The sequence below is a fragment of the Manis pentadactyla genome, chromosome 10 (genome assembly GCF_030020395.1).
Source record: "Manis pentadactyla isolate mManPen7 chromosome 10, mManPen7.hap1, whole genome shotgun sequence".
Classification (NCBI taxonomy): Eukaryota; Metazoa; Chordata; class Mammalia; order Pholidota; family Manidae; genus Manis; species Manis pentadactyla.
This window is the reverse complement of record NC_080028.1, coordinates 50098574-50113018: the sequence shown is the minus strand read 5'-3', so window position 1 is coordinate 50113018 and position 14445 is coordinate 50098574. Positions and strand designations below refer to the sequence as shown.

At 39.8% G+C, this 14445-nt stretch overlaps 1 protein-coding gene across 7 annotated transcripts in view; it reads left to right on the top strand.

The window, feature by feature from the left end:
- The window catches only part of R3HDM2 (R3H domain containing 2), a 197468-nt gene that overhangs the window by 48375 nt on the left and 134648 nt on the right, over positions 1-14445 (top strand). For 3 of the 7 annotated variants that reach the window (XM_036894828.2, XM_057486809.1, XM_057486810.1), the window contains exon 2: positions 14209-14271. The exons of 2 other annotated variants lie outside the window; for them this stretch is intronic. In XM_036894828.2, coding sequence (XP_036750723.1) covers positions 14249-14271 — 23 coding nt within the window. In that variant the 5' untranslated portion in view covers positions 14209-14248. Of the gene's footprint in view, positions 1-12395; positions 12412-14203; positions 14272-14445 lie in introns of those variants that run through there. 2 more of the 7 variants (XM_036894832.2, XM_036894829.2) reach the window with 2 other exon arrangements.

Genomic DNA, 14445 nt, shown 5'->3' with positions numbered 1-14445 from the left:
TTGTGAGCCTTTTTGCTTTCTTTGTACAGTTTATTTCTAGTTTTGTACCTTTGAGGTCTGAAAAGTTGGTTGGTAGAATTTCAATCTTTTTGAATTTACTAAGGCTCTTTTTGTGACCTAGTATGTGGTCTATTCTGGAGAATGTTCCATATGTACTTGAGAAGAATGTGTATCCTGTTGCTTTTGGGTGTAAAGTTCTATAGATGTCTGTTAGGTCCATCTGTTCTAGTGTGTTGTTCAGTGCCTCTGTGTCCTTACTTATTTTCTGTCTGGTGGATCTGTCCTTTGGAGTGAATGGTGTGTTGAAGTCTCCTAAAATGAATGCATTGCATTCTATTTCCTCCTTTAGTTCTGTTAGTATTTGTTTCACACATGCTGGTGCTCCTATATTGGGTGCATATATATTTATAATGGTTATATCTTTTTGTTGGATTGACCCCTTTATCATTATGTAATGTCCTTTGTCTCTTGTGACTTTCTTTATTTTAGTCTATTTTGTCTGATGCAAGTACTGTAACTCCTACTTTTTTTCCCTATTAGTTGCATTAAATATCTTTTTTTCATCTCTTTACTTTCAGTCCATGCATGTCTTTGGGTTTGAAGTGAGTCTTTTGTAGGTAGCATATAGACGGATCTTGTATCTTTATACATTCATTGACTCTGTGTCTTTTGATTGGTGCATTCAGACCATTTACATTTAGGATGATTATTGGTAGGTATGTACTTATTGCTATTGTAGGCTTTGGATTCGTGGTTACCAAAGGTTCAAGGGTAATTCCCTTATTATCTAACAGTGTAATTTAACTCCCTTAGTATGCTATTACAAACACAACCTCTTTTTATTTCCTCCTTTTTCTTCCTCATCCATTCTTTATATATTAGGTGTCATATTCTGTACTCTTTGTCTATTCCTTGACTGACTTTGGGTGTAGTTGAGTTGATTTTTAATCTGCTTAGGACTTAATTGTTCTACTTTTCTTTCTGTGGCTTTACTTACCCTAGTGACAGCTACTTAGGCTTAGGAACACTTCCATCTATAACAGTTCCTTGAAAATACACTGTAGAGGTGGTTTGTGGGAGGTAAATTCTGTCAGCTTTTGTTTATCTGAAAATTGTTTAATTCCTCTTTCAAATTTAAATGATAATCTTTGCAGGTAGAGTATTCTTGGTTTGAGGGCCTTATGTTTCACTGCATTAAATACATCATGCCACTCCCTTCTCACCTGTGAGGTTTCTGTTGAAAAATCTAATGATAGCCTGATCGGTTTTCCTTTGAATGTGATCTTATTTCTTTCTGTAGCTACTTTTATTTATTTATTTATATATCTTTTTTTTTTAATTTTTTAATTTTGGTATCATAAATCTATAATTACATGAAGGACATTATTTTACTAGGCTCCCCCCTTCACCAAGTCCCCCCCACATTCCTGTTCATAGTCACTGTCCATCAACATAGTAAGATGCTGTAAAATCTCTACTTGTCACCAAGTTCACAGTCACTGTCCTTTAACATAGGAAGATGCTGTAGAATCACTACTTGTCTTCTCTGTGTTGCACAGCCCTCCCCATACCACCCCAACACTATGCATGCTAATCGTAATGCCCCCTTTTCTTCCCGCCCTTATCCCTCCCTTCCCACCTGTCCTCCCCAGTCCCTTTCCCTTTGGTAACTATTAGTCCATTCTTGGGTTCTGTGCTCCTGCTGCTGTTTTGTTCCTTCAGTTTTCTTTTGCTCTTATACTCCATATATGAGTGAGATCATTTGGTAGTTGTCTTTCTCCTCCTGGCTTATTTCACTGAGCATAATACCCTCTAGCTCCATCCATTTTCTTGTGACTGGTAGGATTTGTTTTTTCGTAGGGCTGCGTAATATACCATTGTGTATATGTACCACATCTTCTTTATCCAACCATCTACTGATGGACATTTAGGTTGCTTCCATATCTTGGCTATTGTAAATAGTGCAGCGATAAACATAGGGGTGCATCTGTGTTTTTCAAACTGGAGTGCTTCATTCCTAGGGTAAATTCCTAGAAGTGGAATTCCTGGGTCAAATGGTATTTGTATTTTGAGCATTCTGAGCTCAAATACTGCTTTCTATAATGGTTGAACTAATTTACATTCCCACCAGCAGTGTAGGAGGGTTCCCATTTCTCCACAACCTCGCCAACATTTGTTGTTGTTTGTCTTTTGAATGGTAGCCATCCTTACTGGTGTGAGATGATATCTCATTGTGGTTTTAATTTGCAATTCTCTGATGACAAGTGATGTGGAGCATCTTTTCATGTGTCTGTTGGCCATCTGAATTTCGTCTTTGAAGAACTGTCTATTCAGCTCCTCTGCCCATTTTTTAATTGGATTATTTGCTTTTTGTTTGTTGAGGTGTGTGAACTCTTTATATATTTTTGATGTCAACCCTTTATTGGATCTGTCATTTTTGAATATATTCTCCCATACTGTAGGATACCTTTTTGTTCTATTGATGGTGTCCTTTGCTGTACAGAAGCTTTTCAGCTTGATATAGTCCCATTTGTTCATTTTTGCATTTGTTTCCCTTGCCTGGGGAGATATGTTCAAGAAGAGGTCACTCATGTTTATGTCTAAGAGATTGTTGCCTATCTTTTCTTCTAAGAGTTTTATGGTTTCATGACTTACATTCAAGTCTTTGATCAATTTCGAATTTACTTTTGTGTATGAGGTTAGACAGTGATCCAGTTTCATTCTCTTACATGTAGCTGTCCAGTTTTGCCAGCACCACCTGTTGAAGAGACTGTCATTTCGCCATTGTATGTCCATGGCCCCTTTATCGAATATTAGTTGACCGTATATGTTTGGGTTAATGTTTGGAGTCTCTATTCTGTTTCATTGGTCTGTGGCTCTGTTCTTGTGCCAGTAGCAAATTGTCTTGATTACTGTGGCTTTGTAGTAGAGCTTGAAGTTGGGGAGTGAGATCCCCCCCACTTTATTCTTCCTTCTCAGGGTTGCTTCAGCTATTCGGGGTCTTTGGTGTTTCCATATGAATTTTTGAACTATTTGTTCCAGTTCATTGAAGAATGCTGTTGGTAATTTGATAGGGATTGCATCAAATCTGTATATTGCTTTGGGCAGAATGGCCATTTTGACTATATTAATTCTTCCTAGCCAAGAGCATGGGATGAGTTTCCATTTGTTAGTGACTTCTTTAATTTCTCTTAAGAGTGTCTTATAGTTTTCAGGGTATAGGTCTTTCACTTCCTTGGTTAGGTTTATTCCTAGGTATTTTATTCTTTTTGATGCTATTGTGAATGGAATTGTCTTCCTGACTTCTCTTTCTATTAGTTTATTGTTAGTGTATAGGAAAGCCACATATTTCTGTGTGTTAATTTTTTTTTTTTTTTATTGAAGGGTAGTTGACAACAGTATGACATTACATTAGTTTCAGGTGTACAACACAGTGATTCAACATTTATATACATGATAATTCTAGGTACCAGCTATCACCATACCAAGTTGTTACAATATTTTGACTATATTCCTTATGCTATACATTACATCCCGGTTACTTATTTATTTTACAATTGGAAGTGTGTTTATATATATATACATATATATATGTATGTATATATATATTTTTTGTGAGGGCATCTCTCATATTTATTGATCAAATAGTTGTTAACCACAATAAATTTCTGTATAGGGGGGGTCAATACTCAATGCACAATCATTAATCCACCCCAAGCCTAATTTTCGTCAGTCTCCAATCTTCTGATGCATAACGAACAAATTCTTACATGGAGTACAAATTCTTACATAGTGAATAAGTTACATGGTGAACAGTGCAAGGGCAGTCATCACAGAAGCTTTCGGTTTTGTTCATGCATTATGAACTATACACAGTCAGTTCAAATATGAATATTCATTTGATTTTTAAAGTTTATTTATATGTGGATACCACATTTCTCTATTATTATTATTTTTAATAAAATGCTGAAGTGGTAGGTAGATACGAGATAAAGGTAGAAAACAGAGTTTAGTGTTGTAAGAGAGCAAATGTAGATGATCAGGTGTATGCCTGTAGACTATGTGTTAATCCGAGCTAGACGAGGGCAATAAACATCCATGTATGCAGAAGATTTCTCTCAGAACATGAGGGGGGAGGTTCTAAGCCTCACCTCTGCTGCTCCCCATTTTCTCACCAGATGGCCCCCTGCGACTGCCTGTCTTAGGTTGTTCCTCCCTTGAGGAATCTTACCCGTCTCTGGCTAACCAGTCATCTTCCGGGGCCATACAGGGAAATGTTAAGTTGGTAAGTGAGAGAGAAGCCTTATTGTTTGAAAAGGTTAGCTTTTTACTTCTTTGCATATTTATGCCCTGTGGCTTCTATGCCCAGCATTTGTCTTGAGGTGTCTTTACCACTTGGAAGAATTATGATACTCGGTAAATTCGACATGTGGCACGAGTTCTATTTAAAGGTTGTGATTAGGTAGGAAGAAGAAAAGCTATAGAAGTAGCAGGCAGAAGAAAACCTGGGAAGATTGATTATTTCTTTGACATATCTTCTTGTAGAGTAACTTCAGCATGGATAGGTTTTAAACTACTAATTAAATTGTGCACACACATTAACATAATAGGAATATAGTTACCTAACCAAAGCATACCTGTAATTACCAGCCATCTCCAGTGAAACCAAGAAAACCAGTTAGGCACCTTAGGCATTTGTGAAAACTTATCTATGATATGGTGGATATTGTCCAACTGAACTTAAACAGTCTGAGAGAATTCAGATAAACTAGAACAACCCATTCCTGGGGACTGTTCATATCCCATATGTTCTTTTAACAATAAATAGTCTGTGGTTGTAAGATTCTGGAGTGCTACAATTTACACTTCTCCTAATTCTTGGTTGAGTTCCAACAGTATAGATCCAGTCCATTTTTTTGTTTTACTGTATGCACAGGCCAGCTTAGATATCTCCTTCATCATTCCCATGGCAAGTCCAGGAACTGGTGGGATGAGTGCATCTACACCTGTGGCAGTGCGTGGATCTTTGTTGGAGTTTTTTTTTTTGCTGATCATCTTCTGTCATGAGTCTTCCCGAGAGTGCTGATGTTGGAAGTTCTTTTTCATATCGTATCTTAGTTCATTTTCAGGGTAGCCAAATTAGGCTTTGATCCTCTGTATAAATACAAACAGACCCTTTGCCTACACTTTTATATGCCCTTTATATCATTGTGTAGAACTCATTAGAGGTCACCACATAGGAACTGCTTTTTTTTTTTTTTTAATCATTAATCTACACTTACATGACGAATACTTTGTTTACTAGGCTCTCCCCTATACCAGGTCCCCCCCTATATACTCCTTTACAGTCACTGTCCATCAGCGTAGCAAACTGTTGTAGAATCACTACTTGTCTTCTCTGTGTTGTACAGCCCTCCCCTTTCTCCCACCCTGCTATGGATGCTAATCTAAATACCCCTCTTTTTCTGCCCCCCCTTATCCCTCCCTACCCACCCATCCTCCCCAGTCCCTTTCCCTTTGGTACCTGTTAGTCCATTCTTGAGTTCTGTGATTCTGTTGCTGTTTTGTTCCTTCAGTTTTTCCTTTGTTCTTATATTCCACAGATGAGTGAAATCATTTGGTATTTCTCTTTCTCTGCTTGGCTTGTTTCACTGAGCATAATACCCTCCAGCTCCATCCATGTTGCTGCAAATGGTTGGATTTGCCCTTTTCTTATGGCTGAGTAGTATTCCATTGTGTATATGTACCACATCTTCTTTATCCATTCATCTATCGATGGACATTTAGGTTGCTTCCAATTCTTGGCTATTGTAAATAGTGCTGCGATAATCATAGGGGTACACTGGTCTTTCTCATACTTGATTGCTGCATTCTTAGGGTAAATTCCTAGGAGTGCAATTCCTGGGTCAAATGGTATGTCTGTTTTGAGCATTTTGATGTACCTCCATACTGCTTTCCACAATGGTTGAACAAGTTTACATTCCCACCAGCAGTGTAGGAGGGTTCCCCTTTCTCCACAGCCTCGCCAACATTTGTTGTTGTTTGTCTTTTGGATGGCAGCCATCCTTACTGGTGTGAGGTGATACCTCATTGTAGTTTTAATTTGCATTTCTCTGATAATTAACGATGTGGAGCATCTTTTCATGTGTCTGTTGGCCATCTGTATTTCTTTTTTGGAGAACCGTCTGTTCAGTTCCTTTGCCCATTTTTTAATTGGGTTATTTGTTTTTTGTTTGTTGAGGCGTGTGAGCTCTTTATATATTCTGGACGTCAAGCCTTTATCGGATGTGTCATTTTCAAATATATTCTCCCATACTGTAGGGATCCTTCTTGTTCTATTGATGGTGTCTTTTGCTGTACAGAAGCTTTTCAGCTTAATATAGTCCCACTTACTCATTTTTGCTGTTGTTTTCCTTGCCTGGGGAGATATGTTCAAGAAGAGGTCACTCATGTTTATGTCTAAGAGGTTTTCGCCTATGTTTTCTTCCAAGAGTTTAATGGTTTCATGACTTACATTCAGGTCTTTGATCCATTTTGAGTTTACTTTTGTATATGGGGTTAGACAATGGTCCAGTTTCATTCTCCTACATGTAGCTGTCCAGTTTTGCCAGCACCACCTGTTGAAGAGACTGTCATTTCGCCATTGTATGTCCATGGCTCCTTTATCAAATATTAATTGACCATATATGTCTGGGTTAATGTCTGGATTCTCTAGTCTGTTCCATTGGTCTGTGGCTCTGCTCTTGTGCCAGTACCAAATTGTCTTGATTACTATGGCTTTATAGTAGAGCTTGAAGTTGGGGAGTGAGATCCCCCCTACTTTATTCTTCTTTCTCAGGATTACTTTGGCTATTCGGGGTCTTTTGTGTTTCCATATGAATTTTTGAATTATTTGTTCCAGTTCATTGAAGAATGTTGCTGGTAGTTTCATAGGGATTGCATCAAATCTGTATATTGCTTTGGGCAGGATGGCCATTTTGACGATATTAATTCTTCCTAGCCATGAGCATGGGATGCGTTTCCATCTGTTAGTGTCCCCTTTAATTTCTTTTAAGAGTGACTTGTAGTTTTCAGAGTATAAGTCTTTCACTTCTTTGGTTAGGTTTATTCCTAGGTATTTTATTTTTTTTGATGCAATTGTGAATGGAGTTGTTTTCCTGATTTCTCTTTCTGTTGGTTCATTGTTGGTATATAGGAAAGCCACAGATTTCTGTGTGTTGATTTTGTATCGTGCAACTTTGCTGTATTCCGATATCAGTTCTAGTAGTTCTGGGGTGGAGTCTTTAGGGTTTTTTATGTACAGTATCATGTCATCTGCAAATAGTGACAGTTTAACTTCTTCTTTGCCAATCTGGATTCCTTGTATTTTTTTGTTTTGTCTGATTGCCGTGGCTAGGACCTCCAGTACTGTGTTAAATAACAGTGGGGAGAGTGGGCATCCCTGTTTAGTTCCCGATCTCAGCGGAAATGCTTTCAGCTTCTCGCTATTCAATATAATGTTGGCTGTGGGTTTTTCATAGATGGCCTTTATTATGTTGAGGTACTTGCCCTCTATTCCCATTTTGCTGAGAGTTTTTATCATGAATGGATGTTGAACTTTGTCAAATGCTTTTTCAGCATCTATGGAGAAGATTATGTGGTTTTACTCTTTCTTTTTGTTGATGTGGTGGATGATATTGATGGACTTTCGAATGTTGTGCCATCCTTGCATCCCTGGGATGAATCCCACTTGGTCATGGTGTACGATGGTTTTGATGTATTTTTGAATTCGGTTTGCTAAAATTTTGTTGAGTATTTTTGCGTCTATGTTCATCAGGGATATTGGTCTGTAGTTTTCTTTTTTGGTGGGGTCTTTGCCTGATTTTGTTATTAGGGTGATGTTAGCTTCATAGAGTGAGTTTGGGAGTATCCCCTCCTCTTCTATTTCTTGGAAAACTTTAAGGAGAATGGGTATTATGTCTTCCCTGTATGTCTGATAAAATTCTGAGGTAAATCCATCTGGCCCGGGGGTTTTGTTCTTTGGTAGTTTTTTGATTACCGCTTCAATTTTGTTGCTGGTAATTGGTCTGTTTAGATTTTCTGTTTCTTTTTGGGTCAGTCTTGGAAGGTTGTATTTTTCTAGGAAGTTGTCCATTTCTCCTAGGTTTCCCAGCTTGTTAGCATATAGGTTTTCATAGTATTCTCTAATAATTCTTTGTATTTCTGTGGGGTCCGTCGTGATTTTTCCTTTCTCGTTTCTGATACTGTTGATTTGTGTTGACTCTCTTTTCCTCTTAATAAGTCTGGCTAGAGGCTTATCTATTTTGTTTATTTTCTCGAAGAACCAGCTGGTGGTTTCTTTGATTTTTGCCATTGTTTTATTGTTCTCAATTTTATTTATTTCTTCTCTGATCTTTATTATGTCCCTCCTTCTGCTGACCTTAGGCCTCATTTGTTCTTCTTTTTCCAATTTCAATAATTGCGACATTAAACCATTCATTTGGGATTGTTCTTCCTTCTTTAAGTATGCCTGGTTGCTATATACTTTCTTCTTACGAGTGCTTTTGCTGTTTCCCACAGTAGTTGGGGTTTTGTGTTGTTGTTGTCGTTTGTTTCCATATATTGCTGGTTCTCCATTTTTATTTGGTCATTGATCCATTGATTATTTAGGAGCGTGTTGTTAAGCCTCCATGTGTTTGTGAGCCTTTTTGCTTTCTTTCTACAGTTTATTTCTAGTTTTATGCCTTTGTGGTCTGAAAAGTTGGTTGGTAGGATTTCAATGTTTTGGAATTTGCCGAGGCTCTTTTTGTGGCCTAGCATGTGCTCTTTTCTGGAGAATGTTCCATGTGCACTTGAGAAGAATGTGTATCCTGTTGCTTTTGGATGTAGAGTTCTGTAAATGTCTATTAGGTTCATCTGTTCTTGTGTGTGGTTCAGTGCCTCTGTGTCCGTACTTATTTTCTGTCTGGTGGATCTGTCCTTTGGAGTGAGTGGTGTGTTGAAGTCTCCCAGAATGAATGCATTGCATTCTATTTCCTCCTTTAGTTCTGTTAGTATTTGTTTCACATATGTTGGTGCTCCTGTATTGGGTGCATATATATTTATAATGGTTATATCCTCTTGGACTGAGCCCGTTATCTTTATGTAGTGTCCTTCTTTATCTCTTGTTACTTTCTTTATTTTGAAGTCTTTTGTCTGATACTAGTATTGCAACTCCTGCTTTTTTCTCCCTATTGTATACATGAAATATCTTTTTCCATCCCTTGACTTTAAGTCTGTGCATGTCTTTGGGTTTGAAGTGAGTCTCTTGTAAGCAGCATATGGATGGATCTTGCTTTTTTATTCATTCTATTACTCTGTGTCTTTTGATTGGTGCATTCAGTCCATTTACATTTAGGGTGATTATTGAAAGGTATGTACTTATTGCCACTGCAAGCTTTAATTTTGTGGTTACCAAAGGTTCAGGGTTAACTTCTTTACTATCTTAGTGTCTAACTTAACTCGTTTATTGAGCTATTATAAATATGGTCTGATGATTCTTTATTTCTCTCCCTTGTTATTCCTCCTCCTCCGTTCTTCATATGTTGGGTGTTTTGTTCTGTGCTCTTTTTAGGAGTGCTCCCATCTAGAGCAGTCCCTGTAAGAGGCCCTGTAGAGGTGGTTTGTGGGAGGTAAATTCCCTCAACTTTTGCTTGTCTGGGAATTGTTTAATCCCTCCTTCATATTTAAATGATAATCGTGCTGGAAACAGTAGTCTTGATTCAAGGCCCTTCTGTTTCATTGCATTAAGTATATCATGCCATTCTCTTCTGGCTTGTAGGGTTTCTGTTGAGATGCCTGATGGGTTTTCCTTTGTAAGTGACCTTTTTTTTCTCTCTGGCTGCCTTTAATACTTTTTCCTTGTCTTTGATCTTTGCCATTTTAATTATTATATGTCTTGGTGTTGCCCTCCTTGGATCCCTTGTCGTGGGAGTTCTGTGTACCTCTGTGGTCTGAGAACCTATTTCCTCCCCTAGTTTGGTTAAGTTTTCGGCAATTATTTCTTCAAAGACACTTTCTATCCCTTTTTCTCTCTCTTCTTCTTCTGGTTGTCCTATAATGCGTATATTGTTCTGTTTCAATTGGTCACTCAACTCTCTTAGAATTCTTTCATTCCTGGAGATCCTTTTATCTTTGTCTGCATCAGCTTCTCTGCATTCCTATTCTCTGTTTTCTAGTCCATTAATGGTCTCTTGCATCTCGTCTATTCTGTTTTGAAGTCCTTCAAGAGCTTGTTTTATTTCTGTATTCTCCATCCTTAGTTCTTGCATATTTCTCTGCAAGTCCATCAGCATGGTTATGACTTTTGTTTTGAATTCTTTTTCAGGAAGATTGGTTAAATCTATCTCCTCAGGTTCCTTCTCAGAGGAAGATGTAGCAGCTGCCGAACCTGTCTGGGTTAGTCTTGTCTGGAGAAAAGTTTTTTGCCTTTTCATGTTGATAGTTGCAGTGGAGTACTATTGACGCGTCTATCAGCTTTCCACTTGGCTCCTGGCCTTTCTTTACTGGGACAACTGCGACCCCTAGTGGCTTGTGTTGGGCAATTGCATGTAGACTGAGTCTTTGTATCTTGCCGGGCTGGTATGGCAGAAGCTCCTTTGCTGAGGGTGTGGCCAGTGTCTGGCTGCTCATCTGCTATGGCAGGGCCCTGGAGGGGTAATGGACGGGGGGCTGTTTGGCTGTTTACCTCCATGAGGGGTCTCAGAGCTGTTGCCCAGGGGGTTAGTGTGCTCGGAGTTCCCTGGAATTTCCAGCTGCTGGACTGTGACCGGGGATGTTCCCGTCCAGCTGTGGCATCCCTGTCCCTTTAAGACTTTCAGAAAGCACTCGCTTTTCTTTGTCACAGGGGCATCGGCCTCAGGGACCCACTCACAGGTCTTGCTGCCCTGCTTCCCTAGTATCCAGGACCCCACGCATGCACTGTGTCTGCGCTCTGGTGCAGATGGCTAGGGCTGGGTGTTTAGCAGTCCTCGGCTCCCTCTCCCTCCCCGCTCCGACTCCTCTCCTCCCGCCGGGAGCTGGGGTGAGGGGTGCTTGGGTCCCACCGGGCCGGGGCTTGTATCTTACCCCTTTCACCAGGTGCTGGGCTCTTGCAGGTGTGGATGTAGTCTGGCTGTTGTCCTGTGTCTTCTGTTCTCTCTTTTACGTTTAGTTGTATTTGTTGTATTTTCAAAAATATATATGTTTTTGGGAGGAGATTCCCACTGTCCTACTCACGCCGCCATCTTGGCTCCGCCTCCTCTAGCTACTTTTAAAAGTCTGTTCTTATCCTTGATCTTTGCCAGTTTAATTATTATATGTCTTGGTGTTGTCTTCCTTGGTCCCTTTTGTTGGGAAATCTGTGCACCTCCATGGCCTGAGAGAATATTTCCTTCCCCAGATTGGGGTAATTTTCATCACTTATCTCCTCAAAGACACTTTGTATCCCTTTTTCTTTTTGTTCTTCTTCTGGTACTCCTATAATGCAAGTATTGTTTTGTTTGGGTTTGTCACACAGTTCTCTCAATATTTTTTCATTCTTAGACGTCCTGTTTTTTTCTCTGTGCCTCAATTCTTTGTATTCCTCTTCTCTAATTTCTATTTAATTTTCATCTCTTTCACTGTATCTAACCTGCTTTTAAAATCTTCCATTGTATGTTTCATTTCTGATACTGTATTCTATAATGACTGGGTCTCTGACGGGAATTCATTCTTGAGTTCTTGAATATTTTTCTGTACCTCCATGAGTATGTTTATGACGTTTATTGTGAAATCTCTTTCCGGAAGATTCATGAGATTGGTTTCATTTGACTCTTTGGTGTATTTCTGATTTTGCTTTGAACCAGTTCCCTTGACGTTTCATACACTCTGGAGCTGCTCAGCCCCTGGAGCAATGTTGGGGGTTTCTGGGGAGCGGTGTTGGTGCCTGGGGGGAGGTAAGAGCTGTGTCCTGCTTCCCACCTGCTATGCCTGTCTCCATTGCCAGTATTAGTAGGCCAAGCACACAGGTATAAGCTTCTATGCTTTGCGTTTGTAGCTGCTATAGGCAGAGCTTCCCTCTGGCTGGTCTGACGCCAGGGCAAGTTGTACCAGTTTGCGAGCCAGGTGTGGGCTACCTGGGAGGAAAGCGTAGCAGGCTGTGTAGCACTGTGGGGGGCCTTGGAGCTCTTTAGCCACCAGAGGGCTGGCATGCCTGAAGATCGTGAAAGTTCCCAACCTGCTGGGCAGAGTGCCCCTGGGCGATTTTGTCTACCAGTCCTTTCTCCTGAGCAGTAAGCTCTGTGCAGTCCTTGCCCCTTTAGCAGCCCTCTTGCTGTTAGGAAGTCTCTCACACTACCCACCTTTCTTTTGTCCCATAGCAGCTGAATATGGATCCCTGTTTTCCAGAAGTGGCTGGAATCTCAGTCTCTGCAGGTATTCTGCCTGTTTTGGCTTTCTAACCCCCTTAATCACCAGAGCACCATCAAAGTAGGTTTTTGCTCCTAGAGAGAGCAGATTTCCAGAGCTAGGTGTTCAGCAGTCCCAGGCCTCCACTCCCTCCCAACTCTGTTACTCTTCTTACTGCCAGTGAGCTGGGGTGGGGGAAGGGCTTGGGTCCCACTGGATCAAGGCTTTGGTACTTTACCCTATTTTTTGAGGTCTGCTCTGTCCTCCAGGTGTATGCAGTCTGGTGCAGCCTTCTTTCCTGTTGCTCTTTGAGGATTAGTTGTATTAACTATATTTTTGCATTATGTGTGGTTTTTGGAGGAGTTCTCTGTCTCACCGCTCACGCGGTCATCTTTAATCTCTGTACAGACCTTCTTTGGGATGATGGGAAGCTGTTGGTGGGAGGAAGCTAGTTGAGCAAGAAAGCTAAATGATCCGATTAAAATTTTTAAAAGATCATTCATGCTTTTCTGGAGAGAACAGCAGCATGCCCAAGTGGAAGTAGAGAGGTGAGTTAATAGGCTATTGCATTTTGTTGAAAAAGTGATAACCATGTAGGGGTTATGGAAGGATAGACAGCAGAAAGGAATTGAACTTTTTTCAGAAAGTACAGTATTCCACTTTTAATTTTGATAAGATTATAAATGGCCAGAAAACCATTACTGAGTGCTTTGAATTATGTTGGTCTTGATTCTCTGACTCAAGAGTTGTAGAGTGATTGCTTGGTGTGGTAGGGCTCTTAGTGTGAACCCCCTGTACCCCCTTAAAAATCAGACATGTCTGGCATGGCTTAAGGGCCACTGGGGCCAGGTAACTAGTGATTTCTTTGTGTAGGGGAGAAGAAGGCATTTCCTGTGAAAAAATTCACCATGTAGGCAGTGTTTCAGGACCAGGGTTGGTGGTGAAAAGAAGAGCAGTATATTCTGGCCATGCCTGCCAATCATAACCAAACCACCTCATCTCTAATGCCAAAACCCTGATGTACAAGGGCTATAAAGGAACAAGAATAGCTTTTTTTATATGTATCTTAGTATATAATTGGGAAGGCATGATTTTAGTGATATGATATTATGGGATAGAATTATGAAACAGTGGTGCATTGGGAATACTCCTCCCTGAGGCATTGCACACACTGAGAGGCTAGCTCTTTTGAGGGCTTCCAAGAACACAGGCTGGTTTGGGCATGTGAAGGGTTGCATTGGTATCACTCAGGATTCAGGGTTCCTAAAGTGGATGAAGCAGCAGCCAGCCCTCAGCCCTATTGTAATAGTAGTAACAATAATAAATATTGCAATTGGGGTGAGGAGATACTAAATTTACGTGTTTGTAATGTTTATTTCTACTCAGAAGAAAACTCTCTCTGTTCTCTCTTTGCTTCTCACCTTACTAAGAGAGATTTTAGGTCTGCTGATTTAGTTTCTACACTTGTCTTGTGTAACAAGATAATGGGCAAAAGAACAGCTGAAGAATTTGAAGGACTTAAGGTTAGATGCTTAATTTATATCAGAATGTGGACCAAGAACTACTTATAAGAAGAGAGGATCAGTAGAAAGAAAAAAGCCAAATGAGCAGGGTGTTTTATTGTGAATGAGTGTAGGGTTTGGATATAGAGGGTTCAGGTCTGCTGTAAGTTTGTGAGAAACATTGTGAACAAAAGGAATTGTGAAGGAAGATACTAAATGGCTGCTGTGCATTTTGAAATGAATCTTTTTATTTTCTTTGAGAGTCTTATTACAGTAAGATTTAAATTGCTTTTAACTTTTTTTTTTTTTTTTTTGAGGTTAGACTTGTTTCTTATATGTGATGCCATTCCTGCACTGGACTCATGGAGGCTGAACATTTATTCAGGTAATAATAGGCAACATTTATGGAGCACTTTTTATGTGCCAGGCAACAAACTAAGTGCTATACCTGACGTCTCATTTAATCCTCACATAACCTCATGAGGTTGCAAGTGTTACTGTATCCATTTTGTAGATGAATAAAATTGAGATTCAGAGAGTGTATCAAGATTGAATTCAG